Source organism: Cebus imitator, unplaced genomic scaffold (genome assembly GCF_001604975.1).
Source record: "Cebus imitator isolate Cc_AM_T3 unplaced genomic scaffold, Cebus_imitator-1.0 Scaffold296, whole genome shotgun sequence".
NCBI lineage: Eukaryota > Metazoa > Chordata > Mammalia > Primates > Cebidae > Cebus > Cebus imitator.
Genome location: NW_016107611.1, coordinates 956709 through 981763, shown reverse-complemented (window position 1 = coordinate 981763; position 25055 = coordinate 956709). Strand labels below are relative to the sequence as shown.

Here is a 25055-nt window from a genome sequence, read left to right as displayed (position 1 = left end):
AGCGCAGGCATTGTTCCGCGCGCCGACGCTCGCAGCTGCTGAGCAGTTGGGCCCTTCGGGATTAACCCCCAGCGGCCTTGCGGATGCTGACTAGGGGAGGGGACCAAACAAGCTTAATTCGAGTCGACCGTATTGCAGAATCGGGGCCAGGGTTTGCTTAACCCGAGTTCGTCCTGCCGCAGAGACTGCCAGGCACTGAGGCGGTGACAGGCCCAGCCTGTGCTGCGTACCAGCGGACGCTCGGTAGGGGCACGGGGCAGCTCCTGGTGTCCGATGCGCGCATGCGCAGGGTCTAGGCGCGAAGCTGGAAGCGGTGGTGAGTGTAGCGGGGAGACCTGGTCTCTGTGCGGGTGGCGCTTTAGCCTGAGGTAACCGAGGTTGATGGAGTTACTGAGACAGCTCTACATTCTGCGACTGTCCTCTGTGTGCATGCGCGGGTGCTTGGTCAGGTGGTGCTCTTGTCTGGGGCCTAAGGATACCCAGGTTGGTGAAAAATAGGGCATATGCATTGATGTAAGGGGGCATCCTGAGAACTCCCCTTCTTCAATGCCGGCCGTATTTAGTGGAGGTCCTGAGGATGTCCGGGTTGATGAAGTACTCCATTGCAGGTTGTGGTTTCTGGAGAAGAGGGGCTGTGCCACTGTTCCTTTAATCTTGAGCAAGCGTTTGAGTAGGAAGCAAAAGGTGGTAGATGAGATTCTGAGCAGGTGGCTCTGGGCCCCTGGAGCAGACAGCGCGCTTCTCGAAGTTCTAGGGGCGCTGTGGTTGGTGGAGAGACCAGGTTGGAGTTGCAGATTCTTGTCCTAGAAGAGGCAGTATTGCTATTGCTTGTGAACCCTTGGTGGGAGTCACCCATGGGCAGCAAACTCCCAGGCTGAAGGACGGTATCAGCGCCTAGAAACAGGTTCTGGGCAGAAGGCACCCTGTACGTCCTGGGGGTGTCTGAATGGAAAACAGAAACTTGATCTGATAGTAGGAACCTATGTAGGGTAGTGCAGAGCCCTAGGACATTCAAGATGGCCGACTCTGGGTTGGAGATACAGAGTCAGAGTCCAGGAAGGACAGAGCTGCAACAGCTGCCATCAAATTGGTAGCTGGGAGAAAGCTGTATACTGCCAGCATCCTTATGAAGCAGATGTTCTTGAGACCTTTACTTGGGTTACCCTACTTGCAGGCTCAAGAATGTACAGATTAATAGAGGGACAGAGTCTGTGCTGCAGGTTTGGTCCTGGAAAGAGCTGACTGCACGACACCCAGGCCCTCCTGTTTGGGCAAGAGAAGGCCAAAAGGCCCAGTTCCCATGGAGCTGCTGTATCATGGGCTTGAGAACCCTCACGCTGGCAAGTGCCCAAGTCCTGAGGCTGATTGTGGAGCCGTATGCTCAAACTACTGTTTAGTTGTTCTGGCTGCAGGCAAATAGTGGGGCAGGTGACCCCAGAACCCACACAGAGGCTATGGTTGCCTGAGATGTCCCAGGAAGGGTGAGGGATGTAGATTCTTGTCTCAGGAGCAGGGTGTGCCCCCAGACTGGCAGAGGATCCAGGTCCTGGATGCAGATTGTGAGCGTGAACCTGCTCTGTGGCTGTGTCAGTGGGAGGAGGGAGCCTAGGTGGATAGCCCATGTGCAGTGGCTGTAGAATAGAGGCCTGGGGGCCCCAGTTTGAATCTGGTCTTAGGAGGCATGGGGCTACTCCAGCTGCACTCTGCACATGTGCTGGCATTTGGGCAGACTGGGGAGACATGGGCAGTCTTAGGACCCTGGTTCTGCCTGAGGATGCTTAGGTGTGTGAAGGAAGCAGCTGCAGAGGGGCGGGACTGTGTCAGGCACTCCTTGTGCACACACACAGGCGTTTGGTTGGGAAACAGGAGGCTGGAGATGAGTTTTAGACAGAGGCAGCTGGGGTCTTTGTGTGGTTGGAACCCTGATCACAGCCTGGTGGTGCCCAGGTTGACAGGATCTTCCTGAGCCACATGTGCCCAGGAAGGTGTTTGGCCAGGAATCTGGGCAGGGGCTCAAGCGGGGCTGTGGAGGAAAGTGAGGAAACAGTTTGGGTGCAGGTTCAGGAAACAGCTGCATTGTGAGCCTACACTGTGCTGCGTGAGTGAGAATATGGTGGAAGCAGAGGAGAGAGTAAGAAGGAGAGATAGGGTGCAAGGAGTGGGGTGCCTAAGGTGGGATTTGCTAGGGGCTGCTCTAGTCTCAGACCCCAGAAAACCTAGTTGGTACAGAGGCATCTGAGCTTCTTAGACACATATTTAGAACCTGGGTAGGGCTGCTTTTGTCTGGCTTATGTTGGTGTCTGTTGGAGGCCCCTAGTCCTATGCAGGCCCTGTTGTAGTTTCAGGCCTGAGGATGCCCAAGCTGGTAGAGGGACTGGTTTAGAGCTACAAATTCAGAGCCTGGGAGGGTATTAGGGTAGAAATCTGGCTGATGCTGTTGGAGTAGGAGCCAGTGGACCCCAGAATGGTGGAGGAAACAGGATGTGGGTGCAGCTGAGCTCTGTGCATATGCTTGGCTATTTGAGCAGGAAGTGGGTGGCCCTCTGTGCTGGGTTGCTGGAGGGACAGGCCTGGCTGATGGAAGGGTAGGATCAGTCTTAGTTGCTGAATCAGTTCCTGGGAGCAGTGGAGCTGTGTCACCAGCTTCATGCAGTTAGGCAGTGAGTATGATTCTGGCCCTAGGAAGAAGTGCTGATTTGGAGCTGTAGATTGAGGTTGGTAGGGGTAGGATGGGGTGAACACCAAGAGGTCTTTGATATGTCTGATATTTGTGGGGAATCCCAGGGCCCAGTGGAATAAGAGAGTGATGGACTGGTGCTGCAGACTTTGGTGGTAGGCAGGAGGCCATGTTTGGGCATAAGCTGAGCTTATAGGTGGGGATGGTCCAGGGGTCCAAGATAGTGGAGGAACCAGAAGCTTGGCCTGGGAGGGGGACTGAGGGACTCTCAGTTTATGCACAAATATTTGGGCAGGAAGTTGGCAGGAACCTCTAGAAGTGCATTTGCTATGGAATGCATCCTGCATCCTGTGAGCAGGGGCTAATGGGGATGGGGGCTGCAGCAGACCTGACAGACCGGCATCTTCATGCTGTACCTGGGACTTCTCTCAGTGCAGCTCAGGACCTCAGCACCCTGCTGTGCCTGGAGGAGAGCATGGAAGAGCAGGATGAGAAGCCTCCAGAGCCCCCGAAGGCCTGTGCACAGGTGAGTGGAGCCACCTTTCCCAGAGGGACCCAGAGCTTGCTCCCACATAAGCCCTGCAGCCTGACCCTCTGGGCTTGGGAGGCTATGGCCCTCCTGACTCTCTTTGCAGCCTTTTAGGGGGTTTGGGGCCCTCATGGCCATCAGGCTTTAACACTTACACACTTATAATTTATGAATCTTCCTGGTAGTTGCCTCGCCTTTTTAGTCCACGTAACTCTTTCTGGGAGGAATTTGGTATCCTAAATCAAAAGCCCTTAGAATGCTGATTCCCCTTTGGCCAGCAATTCACAGCTTTGTTTGAGAATGAACAATTGGAAATATACTAAATGTGCAATGCAAGAGGATAGCTGAATGAATTATGGTAAGACCATGAAATGGAATACACTGTAGCCATTGAAACTGATATGATAATGCAAATTTAATGACAGAAAAAGTTATTTATTACCTTTGTTAAGTAAATAGCACTTAGAAATCATCACCTTTTAAAAAGGGATATAGTTTTTGTGTATATAGAAAATACATTAGAAGACTATAAATATACCAAACTGTTAACAAACATTATCTGGAGTTACTTTATAAGTGACTTTGTTTTATCATTCATTTATCTGTATTTTCTTTTTTTGGAGACAGGTCTTGCTCTGTTGTCCAGGCTGGAGTGCAGTGACACAATCCTAGCTCACTGTAGCCTCAAACTCCTGGGCTCAAGCCGTCTTCCTGCCTCAGTCTCCTGAGTAGCTGGGACTACAGGTAGGCACCACTAAGCCTGGCTAATATTTTTTGTGTGTGTATTTTTAAAATTTTTTGTAGAGACGATATCTCACTATGTTTGCCAGGCTGGTCTTAAACTTCTGGTCTCAAGCCATTCTCTCACCTCAGCCCCCCAAAGAGCTAGGATTACAGATATGAGCTACCACACCTGGCCTGTATTTTCACATTTTTGTACAGTGCATTTTAAGATAAAAAATATTAACAACTGGCCAAGCACAGTGGTTCACGCCTATAATCCCAGCACTTTGGGAGGTTGAGGTGGGAGGATTGCTTGAGGCCGGGAGTACAGGACCAGCCTGGGCAACATAATGAGACCCTGTCTCTACAGAAAATTTTAGAAATTAGCCAGCATAGTGGTGCCCATCTGTAGTCCCAGATACTTGAGGGGGTGAGGTGGGAGGATTGCCTGAGCCCAGGAGGTCTAGGATGTAGTGAGCTATGATTGTGCAACTGCACTCAAGCCTGGACAACAGAGTAAGATTCTGTCTCTAAAAAAAAAAAGAAAGTTAACAATTTAGAACATTTCCTACTGCAAATATTCTTTGAAAATGCTGAATTTCTTAAAACTGTTAAATTAGGGCTTTTCCTTTCTCTTCCTGAAGAATTCAGCCCTGAAGCCATGAGGTGGGGCAGTGCGAGGTAGGCACCTGCAGTTGTTAGGGCTGCCTGCTGTGAAGAGAGTGTCCACATGCAGGGTGTCAGTGACCAAGTAGGGTGAGGAGAGCATCTGCACAGGATGACATCCCCGCACAGTCAGAGCCCTAGTGGAGTGAAGAAGTCGCTTGTGTACCTGGGGGAGCCCAATGTGGGTGTCAGAGCCCAAGTGGGTGAGGCCCGTCTCCATATCTGGGGATCTGGTGTGGGATGATGGGGTCAGAGCAGGTGAGCAGGGCATCCAGAGAGGGGGTGCCCCACTGGGGACAATTGGAGCCCAAGTGCAGCAAGCAGGTGTCCATGGTAGATGGGGTGTTGGAGCCAGAGCAGGATAAGATGTACACCTGTGTTGGGGGTGGGGTGCAGCCTGGTGTGGCATGTCAGAGCATGAGCATGTTAAGGGCATCATGCATGAGAGTGGCCTGCAGGGGTGTCAGAGCCCAGCAGCATGTGGAGGGCACCCACATAGTGGGGCGGCCTGATGAGGGCTGTTTAGGTCCAAGTGGCAGAGTGAATCTGAGAGTTGAGGCAGTCTAGCCTGGGGAGTCAAAGCCTAAGCAGAGTGAGGAGTGCCCCTGGGCAGAGGGTGGCCTAGTGTAGGGTGGCAGAGCCCAGGGAGTCTGGGGAAAGCATCTATGGGGAGAGGGCATGGTTGTGGAAATGAGAGAGGAGCTACCTACAGGGGGATAGATCAGATAATAAATGTATAATAAGGGACTGGAGCCAGGTGTCTTGCCATCAAATCAGGGAGGTACAGATATGGCAAGAAAGAACATTTGAGTGGACTCTGGTGTGCAGTGAGAATTGGAGGTTTTAATGTGGGCTCATGATTTTCAGTACACATTAACCTAGGAATATATAGAGATGTGTGCCTGTATCTCTGTGCGTATGTATACACACAGATTCCCTGTCTGTCCATGGAGGGCTGGGAGCAGTGACGTCCCAGTACCACTATGCACACCTAGTGTCCAGACTTCACCTTCTAAATATGCTGTGGGTTTTATGGGTTTGTTAATGGCTCTTTAGTGTTAAATTTTTTGCTGTTAAAAATAACATTTATATAAATGTTTTGTATGTGATTCCTTGTACACATGCAGTTGTTTTAGAAGGAGTTAAGCAAATACATGAGTTTACACATATATCTTTATCAAAACTACAGGTAAAATATATGGGTTTTTGTTATTTTGTTGTTGTTTTTTAAGAGACAGGGTCTCACTCTGTTACCTAGTCTGGAGTACATGGCACACCAACATAGATCACTGCAGTCTAGAATTCCTAGACTCAAGTGACCCTCCCACCTCAGCCTCCTGAGTAGCTGGGACTGCAAGTGCACACCACTATGCCCAGCTGATTTTTTTGTTTTTTATTTTTTGTAGAGACAGGGTCTCACTGTGTTGCTCAGGCTGGTCTCGAACTCCTAGGATCGAGCCATCCTCCCACCTTGGCCTCCCAAAGTGCTGAGATTACAGGGTGAGCCACAGTGCCTGGCTGGTAAAATGTGTTTAGATGTGGCCATTGGTGTTCTAATTTAATCGAGGGACTAGGTGTTTTCTGGGAATCATAATGGTCCTTTTGCCATTTTCTTTTTTGTGAACTGAATTAGAAGTCCATTCAATATATTACTTGCATCACATATTTAATGACTGCCTAACTAGGCCCTTTGCAAAGCACTGGGAAGAAAGACGAGGCAGGGAACACTGCCCTGCACAAGTTAGTTCTCACATCCAGAAATGTGCTACATATATTTTCCAAGGCTGCATAGGAAAAGCAAAAACGTCCTGTTTCTTGTATTAGTTATCTGTTATTACATACCCCAAAACTTTGCAGCTTAAAATGGCCAATGTTTATTTTGTCATACAAATTCTGAAGGTCAGGAATCCCAGTCGGCTTAACTGGTTGGTTCTGGTGCTCAGGGTCACTGATGAGGTTGCAGGCAAGTTGTTGTCTGGGGCTGCTGCCTTCTGAAGGCTTGACTAGGTGGGAGGATATTGTGGCACACTTAGATGGCTGTTGGCAAGAGGTGCTCTACACCACATAGGCCTCCCTCCAGGTCTAGTCACAGCATAACAGTGGATTTCTGCCAGAGCAAATGATCGAGTGAGAGAGAGCGAGAGCAGGAGATAGCAAGAGCATGTAGTTGCATACAATCAAGGTGAAGCCACAGTGTCTTTTATCATCTGATTTCAGAAGTGATACATCATCACTTCTTCGATATTCTGTTGGTCACACAGACCCAACTTGGTACCATTGGGCTAGGATTGCACAAAGGCATGAATACTAGGAAGTAAGGGTCTTTGGGAGCCACCTCAGAGTCTGGCTACCATTCCTCTCAACTCTGAATGTTCTCTAGTTAATTTTAATTATTATCAAAAGATGAACAAGTACTTGATTTGGACCTGAAGGATATTAGAACCCTGGAAGGGAGAGAAAAATCGAGGGAACCCAAGTCTTTGCTTTGAATGACGGCCATGAGTTCAGTGAGCCAATCTAGGAAGGAACCATCTGGATATTGGGACATCACCTTAGAGATTTTAGTGGCTCATACTTGGAGAAGTAGCTGGTCCAGGGAAGGCCTTGAGCCAACTTTGAGCTCTACCTGCCTTCAGTGGCTGAGACCAAAACTGCTGCCAAGTAGGTGGTAGAATCTCACCATCCACTGTCATTCTCAACTTTCAAAGCTGTGCAGGTTGTTGGTGGCCCTAGGTGGATGGTCTGTTTTCTGTATTTGAGGACAGTGAGAATTGTTCATGGATGATAATGTGGGGCAGGAGAGGGAATTTTCTTGTGCATAAGAACTAAAGGGTCCTCTTGTCAGGATGATCTCAAAAAATGAGGCAGGGGAACCTTCTTTCCAGTACTGTAGTATGTAGAGGTTAGTTTTATGCTTTCTAGATTTGGTGATTAAGAAACCTCAGGGCCTCCCACATGGGCCCCTATGGACGCCACATCCCTTGAGCTGAAATATGAGCTCCACCTTCCATCTCCCTGGGCAGGAAGAGATGGAAACACACCAAGAAGTTGTCTGCTTGTGTGACGCTTGTGTTTTCTAAATGTCCTCACAAATATAGAGGGTTTCTTGTCAGGACACCCCAAAGCAAAGCTCGGAGAATTGAGTCCAGTAATACTTCTATGATTTGATTAGAAACTTCATTTTATTGCTTCAAGAATGCCTCATATTAGGAAAGGTATATTTGGTCATCTCTGTTTATAGGTGAGCAAATATTCATAGCCCTAGGTCTGATTTACCACTCTCTCACTTTGAAGTGGACAGGTCACTCCACAATAGTTCTGCTTCTCTCTTTTCCCCTGCTTTGGGTCCCATGGGGTCCCACCTGTGTTAAAGAAGGAACAATCATTATCTCCTGCCCACAACCCTTTTCTGTCTGGAAGTCAACATTCTGATTCCTGTTCCCATTTTATAAAGTCTGCAAAGAAAAAGGGAAATGCTCCTTTATGATAAAGGTGGCTGTTGAACAAGAGGGTAATTTTAAAATGCTCCAGAGCATACAGAAAGTAAAGGTTTTAAATTTTGTTCCTATGTCCCAAATGCTGTATGTGTCTCTAGTCTTGTCAAATTCAGAGAACTTTTATTGTGCTCCTACTCAATACTGAGTACTCAATACTCAATACAAAGATAAAAAAATATACAGTGCTTTATAATATAGAATTCAGGATCCGGGGGGAGGTATATAGAAATGGAAGTAATATGAAGAGAATAATTTTACTGGTATAGTAAAGGGCCAGCAAAGTTACAAAGTCCTGAGAGAAAAAGAGATGAGGCTTTCTGCTATCTGGGAACACTTCATGGAGGAGGTGGCATTTGATCTGTGCCTTGGGTGATTAGACAGACTTTGGTAAGACAATGGAAAGCAGAAGAGTTTGTGTCAGGCAATCAATGGACTTAAATGAGCTTAATAAACTTTATTACCATTAATTTCTACATTGGTGCAATAGAGATATTACTCTTTTCTTCAAAATGTGTTTAGGCCGGGTACAGGGGCTCACACCTATAATCCCAGCACTTTGGGAGGCTAAGGTGCAAGGATCACTTGAGGCCAGGAGTTCAAGACCAACCTGGGCAACATAGTGAGACTCCCACTTCTACAAAAAATAAAAACAGAAAAATTAGCCAGCTGGGCCAGGCGTGGTGGCTCACACCTGTAATCCCAGCATTTTGGGAGGCCGAGGTGGGCGGATCACGAGGTCAGGAGATCGAGACCATCTTGGCCAAGATGGTGAAACCCCATCTCTACTAAAAATATAAAAATTAGCTGGGCATGGTGGCACGCACCTATAGTCCCATCTACTCAGGAGGCTGAGGCAGAAGAATCACTTGAACCCAGGAGGTGAGGTTGCAATGAGCTGAGATTGCACCACTGCACTCTAGCCTGGTGACAGAGCGAGACTCCATCTCAAAAAAAAGAAAATTAGCCAGCTGTGGTGGCATGCATCTGTAGTCCCAACTGTTTGGGAGGGTGAGGCAGTAGATAGCTTGAGCCCAGGAGTTCAAGACTATAGTAGGCTATGGTGGTGCCACTGTACTCCAGCCTGGGTGACAGAATGAGACCTTATCTCTTAAAAAAAAAAAAAGTTTAGATGATTTTGTGAGATGGAAATTCTGTGTTGAAGTATTCTATGTATTACTGAAAATACTAGGCAAGTGATAGATTATATTGACATTATATGAGGGAAACTAAGGAAGCTAAGATGTAAATTCAGGAGATATTCCTAAAATGGTCAGTAATTTAAAGTGAGTAGAACATAGGGGAAGAGTCAGGGTATGTGGGTGTGCATGCATTCATGGGCTCACATTTGTTTGTCACAAGCTTATTTCTGAGCATTTAGTTTGTAAGAGTAAGTTGGGAGCAGGTTCTGGAGGCTGACACTTTGAATTTTCTGAGAAGAAAAGGTACCCAACAGAGGTTTACTCTAACCAGGGGAGGGGCTTGAGTTCAGCTATGCTTTAGTGCCTCCAGGGACCCCAGGGACCAATGCAAAGGTATAGGTAGCACATTCCATGCCCCTTCTAGTGGCTGTTTTATAGTCAGCATACATTTATTAAGACCCTACTATGTGTCAGTAGTGATCTAAGTGTGGTGGAACCATGGTAAACAGGACTGACAAGACCTCAGCTCTTAAGAAATTCAGTCTATTGGAAGAGTTAAATAAAAAACCAAAGATACAAGAATATATATGATGTGAAGATAGGAAAGCAGGGTAAAGTGATATAGTTGTCTGCTGGGGTCGAGGCAAGGAAGGACATTTCCTCCAGAGTCTACTTTGAGGAAAGATGAGCTTTATTTTGTTTTCTTGTGAAAACTTTTAAACAAAAAGGTGCTGAAAACAGTTTTCATTCAAGAAGAAGTGCAATCATATTCTCCAAGTAAACAAACAGATGGAGAAACATTCCATGCTCATGGTTAGGAAGAATCAATATCATGAAAATGACCATACTGCCCAAAGTAATTTATAGATTCAATGCTATCACCATCAAGCTACCAATGACCTTCTTCACAGATCTGGAAAAAAACTGCCTTAAACTTCATATGGAACCAAAAGAGAGCCTGCATAGCCAAGTCAATTCTAAGCAAAAAGAACAAAGCTGGAGGCATCACGCTACCTGATTTCAAACTATACTACAAGGCTACAGTAGTCAAAACAGCATGGTACTGGTACCAAAACAGAGATATAGACCAATGGAACAGAACAGAGGCCTCAGAGGCAATGCCACACATCTACAACCATCTGATCTTTGACAAACCTGAGAAAAACAAGCAATGGGGAAAGGATTCCCTGTTTAATAAATGATGTTGGGAAAACTGGCTAGCCACGTGCAGAAAGCAGAAACTGGACCCCTTCCTGACACCTTACACTAAAATGAACTCCAGATGGATTAAAGACTTAAACATAAGACCTAACACCATAAAAATCCTAGAAGAAAACTTAATTCTTTTGGGAACATCTTTCCAGATTTTTCTGTACATATTTATATTTCATAGAAATCTATTCATCTTCTGTATACTGTTCTTATTTTTTCACTCAGCAATATACTATAGACATGTTTCTATTATGTGTATCAGTACATGCAAATTTATTTCTTCTTCTCTTGGCTGCTAAATAGTATGCAGTCATCTGAATAAAGCATAATTTATTTGACCAAGCACTTCTTAGTGGGCATATAATCTCCCTTCCCATGTTGCTGTGATAATGTAACTTGCTAATGAGATTTCTTGTACATGCATCCCAGTGTACTTCATGTTATTTCCTAAGGATAGGTACTTACAAGTAGGCTAATGGATGTTACATTACACTTTTAAAAAATTGCCTTTAAAAAAACTAAAACAAAAATATACATAAAAATAGAATAAACTCTGCACTCGAATTAATAATATTGTACCAAAATTTCAATTTCCTGGTTTTGACAGTGTACTGTGGTTATATATGATATTACCAGGGAAAGATTAGTGTGGCTTTATTTTTGCCATTTCTTGTGAATCTTTAAGAATTTTCAAATAAAGCATTATTTGTAAATACAAATATTTAATATATAGCAAATACAGGGTGATTGTATCAATTTATACTTTTTCTAAGAATATATGAAGCTCTTGGCCAGTGGGTTGCCAGAGCTGGAGTCATTAGCATCAGACTAATGACTGTGACTGTCAGAGAAACATCCTGTATGGTCAGGATGTTGATTACATACAGGGAATGAGCAAATAAGTAAATATAAAGAGGAAAATGGGAGCCAGAGAAAGAAGGTATACATAAAGGAGAAAGTTTAGATAGAATAAGATGTGTTATTGAATTGTAGTTGGAGGTATCCATGTGAATTTACGATCTTTAATATATACAGATATAGAAGTAGGTGTTTGATTTTGACGTAAAGAGGTGAGCATCTGGTTTGTATATTCACAGCAGTTTCTTCATGGTTGCACGTGCATTTTTCTTTGTCCATTTTTCTGTCGAGACTACCTTTTACTGTTTTGGAAGAAGTCTTAATAGTATAGATTCTTATTGATAATGCCTTTATTAGTGGTACTTTTTGCTAGACTTTTTTTTTTTTTTTTTTTTTTTTTTTTTTTTTTTTTTTTTTTTTTTTTTTTTAAATTTTTTTTTTTTGTTTTTTTTTTTTTTTTTTTTTTTTTTTTTTTTTTTGAGACGGAGTTTCTGCTCTGTTGCCTAAGCTGGAGTGCAGTGGCGTGATCTCAGCTCACTGCAACCTCTGCCTCCTGTGTTCAAGCGATTCTCCTGCCTCAGCCTCCCAAGTAGCTGAGACTACAGGAGCGTGCCACCATGCCCAGCTAGTTTTTTAATTTTTAGTAGAGACAGGGTTTTATCGTGTTGGCCAGGCTGGTCTCAAACTCCTGGTCTCAAGTGATCTGCCTGCCTCAGCCTCCTAAAGTGTTGGGGTGAGCCACCACACCCGGCCTGCTAAACATCTTAAAAAATTAATTTGTTGATCCTTTTCTTTATGATTTTGGCATTGGTCATGCTGTATTCCATTTTATTTGCTTATAATTTTGTGACCCAGGAAATTTGTCACAGCCTGCCAGACAGTTCTTTGCTCTTTAGTGTCTTTAATGCACTCATTCTGCTGCATTTAGCTGCAACTGGGCTGGCCCAGAAGTCCCACAAAGACCTCACGTCCAGTTCTCTGTGGGCCTTGGTGCTCCTCCAGTTATCTCCTTTCTCTCTCCACATGGTTAGCTGAGCTTACCAGTGGGAGGAAGGAGTAGAAGTATGGTGGGGAGCATGTGTTAAAACAGGTGGTATGTCAAATCCTAGCCCACTCACAGGAGGAGATTTGAGATGCCACTTAGCTCCCTGATTATTTTACTTTTTCTCATCTGTTTTGCCTTCTCAGGATTCTCTCCTTCCTCAAGAGATTATCATCAAAGTCGAGGGAGAAGACACTGAGTCACTGACCATCCCATCTCAAGTAAGTTGGGCAAGCCTCTCTCTTTACATTGAGAAATGTGCATGGCTGGGAAGTGAGTAGAAAGAGAGGAAATGGAGATGAGAGTGGACAACTTTTTCAAGGATTTTGGTTATTGTGTGAAAGGCAGAAGAAAGTAAGAACTTCAAGGACTTTTGAGATTGAGGGGCTTCTTTTTTTAAGGGATTGAAAAGATTCAACTCAGTTTAAGTAAATACGGGAGGGAGTTAGTGGAGGAAAAAAAGTTAATGATCAGGAGATAAGAGAAACTATAAAGCAAAGTCTTTGGTTAGCACTAGAGAAATTAATTCAGAGCATCTTGAATAAACTTGCTCTATATGAGGAGAAGGATTTATATAGGAACAGTGAGGTTGAGGGAATTATTTGAAAGCTTTATTTTTGTTTACTGTGAAAAATCAGATGAGCATGATGATGGGAATTTGGAATGGAGAGATATACGATAAGGGTAGAGAAGGCTTAAAATAACAATTTTGGATTATGAGAGAAAACATAATTCTCCAGTAGGTGTAATAGGTTTGCTGGTCAATCTGAAAGTTTCATTCAGAGATAGTGGCCATTAATTTATAATACTCTGTCTGCTGCTTTTGTGCATTTTTTCCTGCAGTGTCATTTTGTAGCCCACTTTCCACAGAACTTGACATTCAAGTGCATTTAGTTTTTTTGTTTTGTTTTGTTTTGTTTTTTGAGACGGAGTCTCACTCTTGTTACCCAGGCTGGAGTGCAATGGCGTGATCTCGGCTCACTGCAACCTCCGTCTCCTGGGTTCAGGCAATTCTCCTGCCTCAGCCTCCCGAGTAGCTGGGATTACAGGCACGCGCCACCATGCCCAGCTAATTTTTTGTATTTTTAGTAGAGACGGGGTTTCACCATGTTGACCAGGATGGTCTCGATCTCTTGATCTGGTGATCCACCCGCCTCGGCCTCCCAAAGTGCTGGGATTACAGGCTTGAGCCACCGCGCCCGGCCCTCATTTAGTTTTTGTAATTTGCCAGGTCCACTTCCTGTGGAGTGGACATTCCAAAGGTCAAGGGAATATTTGAAAGAGAATTTAAAAATATCTCAAATAGGAAGATTAAAATGAATGATTCATGGACCTTAAATTGAGTAATTAATATGGAAGAGATAAAGAAGTCACTAAGTAGAAATGAAAAGAATATCGGCTGGTAGCGGTAATAGTAGACATTTCTGTAGCATATGGCCCTAAACCATTGAGGGACAAGAGTAAAGGGAGAAAATTGAGTCAATACAGTGGAGCAATCTGACATTGTAGTGAAAGATGGGCAGTTTCGTATTTGTGATTCAAAAGGTGTAGTGCTTTATGGAGATTTTAAGGTCTGGGGTGTCCCCCTAAGAGTGAGCTGATGAAGAGCAGCTTCAGGATATGAGACTTGGGTTAGCCATATGAATTGATGACTGATAACACAGTCTCTGATGTGTGCAAGCCTGAGGTTGTATCCTAACTCCTAACCTTAGCCATATATCTTAATTTCTATGACTGTCTTGTTCTTCATAAGAAAAAAATGGTACTGCTAATAGTGTTTTCTCATAGGAGCCCTGTGAGAGTTAAATGAATGATAATCCATGTGACATGTTAGTACAATGCCTAACACCATGGTGGTGCTTCATGAAAACTCATAAGTGCTTCATTAAAGTCTGTTATTTTTATATTCTCATCAGCTAACCATACAAGTGGATGTTATAGACAACATGAGACAAGACAATACAATTTCTTATATTAGAGTATAAATCCCAGGTATGAATCTTCAGTGAATGGGGGTGGGGGTGGTGTGCAGTAGGTGGGTAGGACAGAGCTCCAAGAAGTGAGGTAAATGGCATGAGTTTCAGAGTAACTGGGAGGACGTACACTCCCTCTTTGATGCTGAGATCCCTAGGATGGGAGAGCATCAGCATTCTTAGCTTCTGAGGACTGAGGAGGAGAGAAGTCCTCAGTAGGAAGTGTAGGTCTCCATTAACACAGGGATATATAAGGAATATTTGGTGAAGGATATTGTAACTGCATTATTTTATTATTATTTGGAGACAGGTTCTCACTTCAGTCACCCAGGCTGCATTGTAGTGGTGTGATCATGGCTCACTGCAGCCTTGACTTCCCAGGCTCAGGTGATTCTCCAAACCTCAGCCTCTCCTGAGTGCTGGGACTATAGGCATGCACCAGGACACCTGCCTAATTTTTTGCATATTTTTAGTAGAAATAGGGTGTCACCATGTTGCCCAGGCTGGTCTTGAACTCCTGGGCTGACCCACCTTGGTCTCCCAAAGTGCTGGGATTATAGGCATGAGCCATCATACCCAGCCTATTTTATTGTTACAAAAGACAAGTTTCAAGGGCACAGTTGAAGATTTTGGGAAAAAGTTTTCGGGCATGGGAAATTTGGGACAAGTGAGAAGAAGAGTAGAGTAAGTGGGACAGAAGTCTGGAAAAGCTAGTATCTGCACATTGAAGGGCCTTTTCAAACATGGGTATGTGGTACAGCTTGTGAGATTCAGGTAAGGGGAGATGACTTAAATCAATATGGGTGAAGGTTATTTTGATATATTAGGTTTGTTGATACTATTGATTCACTTACTGAAATAATTTATTAAATATAAATTTAATATGTACTGTATATAAACACTATGCTAAGCCTTGGAGTTACATTTGCAAATTGTAAACACCTTGTCCCTGCCTTCATGGATCATGGCCTAGTGACAGAGATGACCGTTATGCAAATAAGAAAGTGTGATGATAGAAGTCCATGGAGCTTTGAGAATATATAGTTAGGAGTGGAGTGGGGTGCTAATCTAGTTTAGCATTATCTGTTTGACATTTGAGCAAGCTTTATACTAAAGAGACCTATATTAAACAGGAAGGGGGAGTGTTTATTAAAAGGAAGCATGCATTACAGGTTGAAAGACAGTACAGTACCTTAAATATTAATGTTAAATTCAGGTAGCAGTTTGGCAAGTTATTTTTCTGAATTTCACATTGGGCTAATCATGAAAACATTTGAGGTTTCAGTGAAATTTTTAGGCTCAAACTTAGAGGCATGTACAGCAGTGTTTTGCATGTGTTTTCATGGCATTCAGGACCCTATATCCTATTCATGAACTGCAGTTCAAGAATGCCTGGTCTATTTAAAGAGCCTTTAGTGGCAAGAGGCATTTGACTTCTCCTTGCCTTTGCTGCTCCAGGGTAAGGACAGATCACCCTTAGCACTTCTTTTTTGGATTAAAATTCTTGCCCAGTTATCTTGAGAACAGGCCCTTTCCTGCTCAGAGGAGACAGCCCAAGAGACCCTGTTTATATGGCAGTAATAACAGCGAATATGTCCTAAAAGACTCTGCCATGCAGCTGGATATGGACAGAAACAGAACTGTTATTTGAAGACTGAGTGGTCAGAATAAAGGTTGCTTTGGCTCTCAGTTAATCTTTCAGGATTCTGAGACCTACTAATAGTAGCAGTACAGCCTAAGCACTCCTAATCCAAAAATCTGAAATTGTCCAAAATTTGAAGGTTTTGGAGCCATAGCATGATGCCACAAGTGGAAAATTATATACCTGACCTCCTGTGACTGGTCACAGTCAAAACACAGTCAAAACTTTGTTTCATACACAAAAATTTATTTAAAATATTGCTTAAAATTACCTTTAGGCTATATGTTTAAGGTGTATATGAAACATAAATGAATTTGTGTTTAGACTTGGATTTCATCTTCAAGGCATCTCATCATGTAAGTGCAAATATTTTAAAATCTGAAATCCAAATGCTTCCAGTCCTAAGTATTTTTGTTATGGGATACTCAACCTGTAATTACTAGCCTTTGTTGTTTCATCAGTAAACTTTGCTAGTGGCTTTTCATAGATCTTCATAATTATTAATTCAACCCAATGAGTTAGGTATTATTAGGCCTAATAAATAGAAATGGAACAAAGTCACCATTAAAAGACAGATTGGGTCAGGTGTGGTGGTTCATGCCTGTAATTCCAGCACTGTGGGAGTCTCAGACGGGAGGATCACTTGAACACAGGAGTGTGAGACCAGCCTAAGCAATATAATGAGGGTCTATTTCTACAAAAAATTTAAAAATTAGCCAGGCATGGTGGTGCACATGTGTAGTCACAGCTACTCAGAAGACCAGGTGGGAGGATCACTTGAGCCCAGAAGGTAGAGGCTGCAGTGAGCCATGATTGTGCCACTGCACTCCAGCCTGGGCAACAGACTGAGGCCGTGTCTCAAAAAAAAAAAGACAGGTTGTCAGATTAGATATATTTTTAAATCCAGATATATGCTCTTTATAGGTGAGAAGACCAAGTCTTTTTATTGTCTACATCCAGTGCTCTTCACCTATTCATACTGCTTTTCATTGAGGTCCACATTTCATTTTCTATCTCATGCATCAGCAAAGTACAGCCTGTGGCTGTTTTTGTAAATAAAGATCTATTGTAATATAGCCACACCTATTCGTTTATATATTTTCTGTGACTAATTTATTGCTATAGCAGCAGAGTTGAGTAGTGTGGTAGAGACTGTGTGGCTGGCAAAGTGTAAAATATTTACTGTCTGGACTTTGACAGAAAAAAAGTAAACACTTGTTTCATTAGTTTCTTGGGAATTTGGAGGGAATTCCTAAGTGAGAATTCTATAATCACTATTGCAAAAATCAGAATAAGCATCTTTTTTTAAGGCAGACAAGATAGTTTATGTCAGTTCTTATCTCATGTTCCTCTTTGGAGTTGTAAAAACAGGTCCAGCATCCAAAACCCAAAGAGTTCACCCAGAAGGCACCTGTACATCTTGACTGGAATCTTTTGGGCACTGACAATCTCAGGACAACTCCCAGGTCACCAGATTTTCCTTTTTCCATCTGTCAGACTTTTCTTTCTCCATGAACTTTGGAAGGAAATGGTGCTCAGCTGAGCAGCAATGTGTGTATTTTTTTAGGAAGGAGTGAACTTCAAAATTGTGACTGTGGACTTCACACAGGAGGAACAGGGCACTTGGAACCCTGCTCAGAGGAGCCTGGGTGGAGATATTATCCTGGAGAGCCACAGAGACCTAGTCTCTTGGGGTAAGAATATACTCCTCTTTAATGAAGATCCATGTACTGAAATGATTTCACATTCTCATTGATGAAGAACTGTGTGATTCATCAGCCACAATGATATTGGCTGCATATAGATTGTGTTTGTGCTCTTTATTCTCCAGTGAAGATTAATTTTAATTTGTAAGGTAGAAACAGTGCAGCTTCTTGGACTTGAGATTTTCAGTCTTCATGTTCCTAAAGACCAAAGGCTGGGACCAGATTCTGCAGTAATTTTCTTTTGTCCTCACCTTTGAACACTCAAATTCCTGTATCTTCTTCATCATCTTTTCAGAACAGATACAATCTCCTAGTTGGAGCAAGGGAAAGAATATAAAAAGAATTTTCCAATACATGTGTTCAAGTGAAAACCAGACACATAGGGATCATTGCAGGTATAGAAGGTTTGTTTGAGAAAAATCCCTATAGAAGATGCCACATTTTTCTTAATTTCATACCTTTTGGTGGACTGTATATATGACCACTTTTTCCATATATACTCTGTATTGCTTGACCTCATAGCCACCCAGGCTACTAGGAGCAACTCTAATCTCTCTCAGTTGGAATCACAGAAATTCATGGGGCTGTATTAGGGAACTGGGATAATAATGCCCCATTTAGGGAACTGGGATAATAATGCCCCATTCCTTTTCTTTTGTTCACAAAAATAGTTTTCTCATGTCTCACTGACATAGAGTAGAGTATTTAACAAGTTTTATGCCTTCAGAAATTCCTAGATATGTAGACACTAATCTCTTAGTGAACAACTGTATGGCACTAAAGAGTGGAAAAGAACTTCTATTCTTTACATATTGCAAAATTGGATTACAATTCTGTAGGTTCTATGTAGATGATCTTATTTTGGAATATGCAGGTTTTTGACATCCAAAGTCTTGTTTATTCAGACTGAGATTAAACCAATATTACGATAGTTGCATTTTAATGCTCTATTGTAATATTGGGCTGTGGTAGTTTTGTACTTAATGGTTTATCTCACCCTTTTGCTTTTTCAACCTAGGTAATTGGTCAGTATTTGAAAACAAATCCACATGCATTTTTCATACTTTCTTGTTAGCTTTATTCCATTTTTCCAGCTCTAATATTTTTTGGCTAAGATGTCTTTATTTTGCTTTCTTTCAGACTTAGCAACTGCAGTTGGAAAAGAAGATTCAACTTCAAAGCAGAACATTTTTGATGAAGAACCAGCTAATGGAGTGAAGACAGAATGTTTTACAAGGAATGATCCTTGGTTGTCTTCATGTGAAGAAGTTGGTGACTATAAAGATCAGTTGGAGGAGCAGCAGGAAAATCAAGAGATATTTTTGCAGGAAGTGGCTTTCACTCAAAGGAAAGCAATTATTCATGAGAGAGTCTGCAAAAGTGATGAACCTGCGGAGAAGAGTGGTCTGAATTCCAGCCTATTTTCATCCCCATTTATACCCATAATAAACCATTTTCATAAACATGTACCACATGCTAAAAAATGGTATCTTAATTCTGCTGTAAACAGTCATCAGAAGATTGATGACAATGAGACACTACGTGAAAATAATGAATGTGGAAAACCCCCTCAGAGCATTCACCTTATTCAGTTTACAAGAACTCAAACAAAAGATAAATCCTGTGGATTGCATGACAGTATTCAATCTTTTTGCCATGGTACACCCCTACAGATACATGAAAAAATTCACGGAGGAGGAAAAACCTTTGATTTTAAAGAATGTGGGCAAGTTTTGAACCACAACATATCCCATAATGAACAGAGAATTCCTGTTGAAGAAAGTCTATATAAATGTAGTAAAACCTCTCAGAGTTCCTCCCCAACTCAAAGCATGAGAAATAATTCTGAAGAGAAACCTTTTGAATGTAATCAATGTGGGAAATCCTTCAGCTGGAGCTCTCATCTTGTTGCACATCAGAGAACGCATACAGGAGAGAAACCCTATGAATGTAGTGAATGTGGAAAATCCTTTAGCCGGAGCTCGCACCTTGTTTCCCATCAGAGAACTCATACTGGAGAGAAGCCTTACAGGTGTAATCAGTGTGGGAAATCCTTTAGCCAGAGTTATGTCCTTGTTGTGCATCAAAGAACTCATACTGGAGAGAAGCCTTATGAGTGCAATCAGTGTGGAAAGTCATTCAGGCAGAGCTATAAACTTATTGCACATCAAAGAACACATACCGGAGAGAAGCCCTATGAATGTAATCAATGTGGGAAATCATTTATCCAGAGCTATAAACTTATTGCACATCAAAGAATTCATACTGGAGAAAAACCCTATGAATGCAATCAGTGTGGGAAATCCTTTAGTCAAAGTTATAAACTTGTTGCTCATCAGAGAACTCACACAGGAGAAAAACCCTTTGAATGTAATCAGTGTGGGAAATCCTTCAGCTGGAGCTCTCAGCTTGTTGCACATCAAAGAACTCACACTGGAGAGAAACCGTATGAATGCAGTGAATGTGGAAAATCTTTTAACCGCAGTTCTCACCTTGTTATGCATCAGAGAATTCACACTGGGGAAAAACCATATGAATGTAATCAGTGTGGAAAATCCTTCAGCCAGAGTTATGTTCTTGTTGTACATCAGAGAACTCATACTGGAGAAAAGCCCTATGAATGCAGTCAATGTGGGAAGTCCTTCAGGCAGAGTTCATGTCTTACTCAACATCAGAGAACGCATACTGGAGAGAAACCGTTTGAATGTAATCAGTGTGGAAAAACATTTAGTTTGAGTGCTCGACTTATTGTACATCAAAGAACTCATACTGGAGAGAAACCCTTTACATGTATTCAGTGTGGAAAAGCTTTCATTAATAGCTATAAACTTATTAGGCATCAGGCAACTCATACTGAAGAGAAACTCTATGAATGTAACTAGTTTGGAAATCTCTCAGCTGGAATTTATTCCTTTTTATTTCATTCTTTTAAAGAATTTATTTTAAGGTAGTACATGTAGTGGGAAGAGCTGCTATAAAAACAATACATGTGGGAAAACTTCCAGTCAGTCCTCTATTATTGTGTATCTGGAATTTGTTCTGGAAAAGAAAGGGGGAAATCTATGAATGACATTTCAACCTAACAATTCCATATGCAACATTAAACTTGGTTCCTATTACATATTCCTATGAAAATAATAAGTATTGGCACTTTTCCTTGCAGAAAGCACTCAGACCTGAATCAGATCGCTTCTCAGCCTTTTGGCTAAGATCAAGTGCAGACCTGAATCAGAGAAAATCATGCCAAAGCCATCTGCCAGTGTGTTAGACCTCTTTTTCCATAAAGAGTAAATGGAATGCTAACACTAGTGGGCTTATTGAGAAGATCGAAAGATTGCTGTAGTTAGAACTTAGGCTGGAAAACCATGTTTTAGTGCATCATTTTACTACATGATGTTCCAATTAGATAGCTCATAATCTGTTCCATACAGCACTTGCTGTTGTTACATGTGAAGATTTTGTAAAATTTAGGAAAGTGTCTATGATATATAGTGAAAAATGTGAGTCAAGAATATAGAAATAATATATATTATGATAAAGTGTGTACAGATTAGAATTGAAAGGGATAATGGATGTATCTATTCAACTTTTCAGTTTATGTTGTGCCTTCCTTTTTGGAATGTATGCTGTTGTGCTATAATAAATGATATAAGTAAAAATTATTCAAAAACAAAAATGAAATACAAAGATTTCCTTCTTTGACTATTTAGGAAAGACTAAGCAACCAGATAGCAAAGATCCCTCAGGATAATGAGATTTATGTTTGGATTAGCATGAGCATGTTACTATTTAAGATGTGGATTCCTAGGGACATTCCTCCTTGAATATAAAACAGATCCCTGGAAATAGGTGTCTAGAAATTTTGGCTAGAAATGGTTTGATATGAAGAATTGGGAATGCATGGGAAGTATAGAGGGCAAGTGGCCTTATTTTCATATATCCAAAGCAATATTAAGGAGCTCTATTTTCACATTTTTGTTTTTCCCCTTATATAGTATTCTCTTTCCTCTGGGATATGTTCCCTGATATGAGAGTCCTCTGAATGGAAGTGTGCTTCCCTGGCTCAGCGCTGACCACCTAAATTACACTTGCAAGAATGCTTTCATGAGGTAAGCTTTTAGTTACTCTTTGATATGTAAGATTTGATTAACATGTCTTGCTGACCTTGCCCCTGAATCATGAATTTGAATCCTGTGGATTACCATGTATTGAAGCCTCTGATCCCAGAAAGGTAATAAGTTGAAAGTTGAACTGAGAGACCAGATAACAGAGGTTGATACTCTGGGGATAGGAAGGAAAACTTAAGGTGACATCTAAGTGTGTAGATCCTCTTATATTTGGATATTTTTCAGTCAAACACTGATCAAAAATACAGATTTTGCAGGATGCAAAGCTCAAGTATATGGAGGGCCAATTTTTTATATACACGCATACAACTTTTTATATACATGCGTACACAGGGCCAACTGTGGGACTTGAGTATGCATGGATTTAGGTGTACGTGGGGTTTCTGGCACAAATTCCCCAAATATGCTGAGGGATGACTGGATGGTGACTTATGGTGGCCAAGACATAGTTTTAATAATTTAAAATGTTAGAGTAATTTCTATCATTTGCTCAATAATTTTCCTTTGCAGAAAAAATTGTAATTAAACAGTGGTCAATGAAAACTAAAACGAAGCTAAAGCATCAACAGGCCAAAAGTTTGTAATTAAACTTTTGAGCCTCAAGTTTGGGGTTAAAAAGGAGGATCGATAACTGGATTTTAATTACATATGACACATGAATATATATATATACACATAACATTTTATGAGTAAACATTTGTATAAACATTTTTGGCTGTGTAAAATTCACAAAAAACAAACTATACCATAGAAAAATTTATAGAGATTTTATAGGCCAGATTTAACCCTACTGCAGTAAAATTATAAATAAAAGGTGCCAAAATGTTTTTAATACCTGGATGTTAAGGAATGCTCTCCTGAAACCAGTTTTTTAAGAGAGTAAATTAAAACTGAACTTTAACATCACCTTGAAAGTACTACATCAGACCACTTAATGCCCAAACTTGTGGGATACAGAAAAAGCTGTTCTCAGAATAAAATAGAAAGGCTATAGCTCTGAATGACTTCTTTATCAAAAGAGAAAGAAAAAATAAACATGAGGACCCATGGTGATATTATGGAAACAATAACATAAATGAACACCAGGCCGGGCGCGGTGGCTCAAGCCTGTAATCCCAGCACTTGGGGAGGCCGAGGCGGGTGGATCACGAGGTCAAGAGATCGAGACCATCCTGGTCAACATGGTGAAACCCCGTCTCTACTAAAAATACAAAAAATCAGCTGGGCATGGTGGCGTGTGCCTGTAATCCTAGCTACTCAGGAGGCTGAGGCAGGAGAATTGCCTGAACCCAGGAGGCGGAGGTTGCGGTGAGCCGAGATCACGCCATTGCACTCCAGCCTGGGTAACAAGAGCGAAACTCTCAAAAAAAAAAAAAAAAAAAAAAAAAAAAAAAAAAAAAAAAAAAAAAAACCAAAAAAAAAAAAAAAAAAAAAAAAAAAATGAACACCAAGAGAAACAACAAAAACTAACAAATGGAAATATGTAAAATCTTAACGTGATCAAGAGTTGAATCCTTCTAGGGGGTTTCTATTCAACATTGTTTATTTTTTTCCTGTCTTCCTTCTATGCTCACTTTCCTTTTTGAAGTGTAACCTTTAGCATTCCCTTAACTGCAGTGTATGTGTGGTGACGTCTCAAAACTTCTGTGCCTGAAAGTGTCCTCAGTGGTCATGAACTCTTGAATGGTAACTTGGCTAAGGCAGACAATTTTAGGCTAACAATGATTTTGCTATATTATTTTGAAAATATATTTTCTTCTGGCATTTAATGCCAAAGATAATTTTTTTGGATAATCTTATTTCTTTATAGAGTAATCCAAGCTGCGGATTTTTTTCTGCTCAGTTTCTCAGAGTATGTTTTTAATAGGAGGAATTTGGTATAATTTCTAGGTTATGTAGACTTCCCAGCAGTGACCTCTTAGTTTTCTATTGCTTTTCTTTGTATTCTCTTTGAAACGCTGTTTGACAAGTGTTGTAGCCCCACGTTCTACCTTTCATAACTCTTAATTGCTTTTCTCTTAGTTTCAGTCATCCAGGGGAAAGTCTTCAGAATTACTACTGTTTTCTATCTTTTCTGTTTATTTTTAAATAATATTGTTCATTGTCGGTATTTTATAGTGGTGCTTTTCCACATCTCTCCACCCTAGGCAGCTTTCCCAAGCTTTGGTGGACCAGCTCACAATGACTCTTAGGATTCTGATGCCTCTTGCTGCCTGTATATAAGTAATAAACCCACCTCATGTAACTTGTTGCATGTGAGTGTGTTCTGTCTTAATGAACTCAGATCTAAGTTGGTAATCAGTGCTGTGAACCTGCCTCCCAGTCTTCCCAAGTGAAATTAAGTCCATTTGCAACTTCTATCAACAAACCGGAAAAATACTGATTTTTCGAGATAAAATTCTATGGGCCTAAGATTAATAGGATTTAGCAAGTACATTAAATGAGATATACAGAATAGATGGTATTATGTACAAAATCCATTAAAGTTTTTTAAATATAGAAGATGTATCTAAAAACAACGTCAAAAAGTCTGGATTTGCCTCTCCTAGCTGAAATGTCAAAAATATAAATAAAAGTATATTTAATTTTGTTAAACCTAGACATAAAGTGGAGGATAAAAATCACAAAATAAGGTGGAAACAGTGCAAAATCAGTAGCAACTGAGCAGGAGTGTGGGCGAAAATAGATATCCTCAGCAGGTACATTTCTCTGAAGTGAGGTGTACACCCCTTAATTATAGACTGAAATCCTTCACAATAAAGAGCACAAAGTACATTATCTGTCCTAGAGTCATTCTGTCTCCAAGAAAAGGCTGAAAATGACTGGGAGAAAAACATATTTGCATGAAGCAGTCACCTCCATGGCACAGTAACAAATGCTAGACTGCATAGTGAGCAGCCCTGTGGCTGACTTCACTGTTGAGTAGGAAGGAGTTAAAAGTAAAATACTTCTACACATCAACTATAAGAACTGTAAGAGCCTAGAATACAGCTGTTCAAGGAAGAACTTCTTAGGCAAAGAGAATAGATGAAAATGAGAGAGTACCAGGCGTGTACAAAGACTACTGGCCCTACAATTATTATTTAGAACTATAAGCAAGAAAGATGGGAAAACCTGGGCCAATCCAAGGCCACCAAGAAAAATGTCCTGCAAAGGATTGATGGCTCACATCCAAAACTAGCATATATTGGCCAGGTGCAGTGGCTTACGCCTGTAATTCCATCACTTTGGGAGGCTGAGGTAGGCAGATCACCTGAGGTCAGG

General features: G+C 41.6%; 1 protein-coding gene across 4 annotated transcripts; it reads left to right on the top strand.

Moving 5' to 3' along the window:
* ZNF180 (zinc finger protein 180) lies at positions 1–21340 on the top strand. 4 transcript variants are annotated; one of them, XM_017502402.2, is made up of 5 exons: positions 1–316; positions 3115–3203; positions 12490–12564; positions 17526–17652; positions 18805–21340. In XM_017502402.2, the coding sequence occupies exons 1-5, from the start codon at positions 274–276 to the stop codon at positions 20544–20546; spliced, it is 2076 nt and encodes a 691-aa protein (XP_017357891.1). In that variant the 5' UTR covers positions 1–273; the 3' UTR covers positions 20547–21340. The 4 variants fall into 4 exon arrangements, with proteins under 4 accessions (XP_017357891.1, XP_017357894.1, XP_017357892.1 ...); XM_017502405.2 differs by having other exon boundaries at positions 15–316; positions 3110–3203; XM_017502403.2 differs by having other exon boundaries at positions 210–316; positions 17568–17652.
* The last annotated feature ends 3715 nt before the right edge of the window (positions 21341–25055 follow it).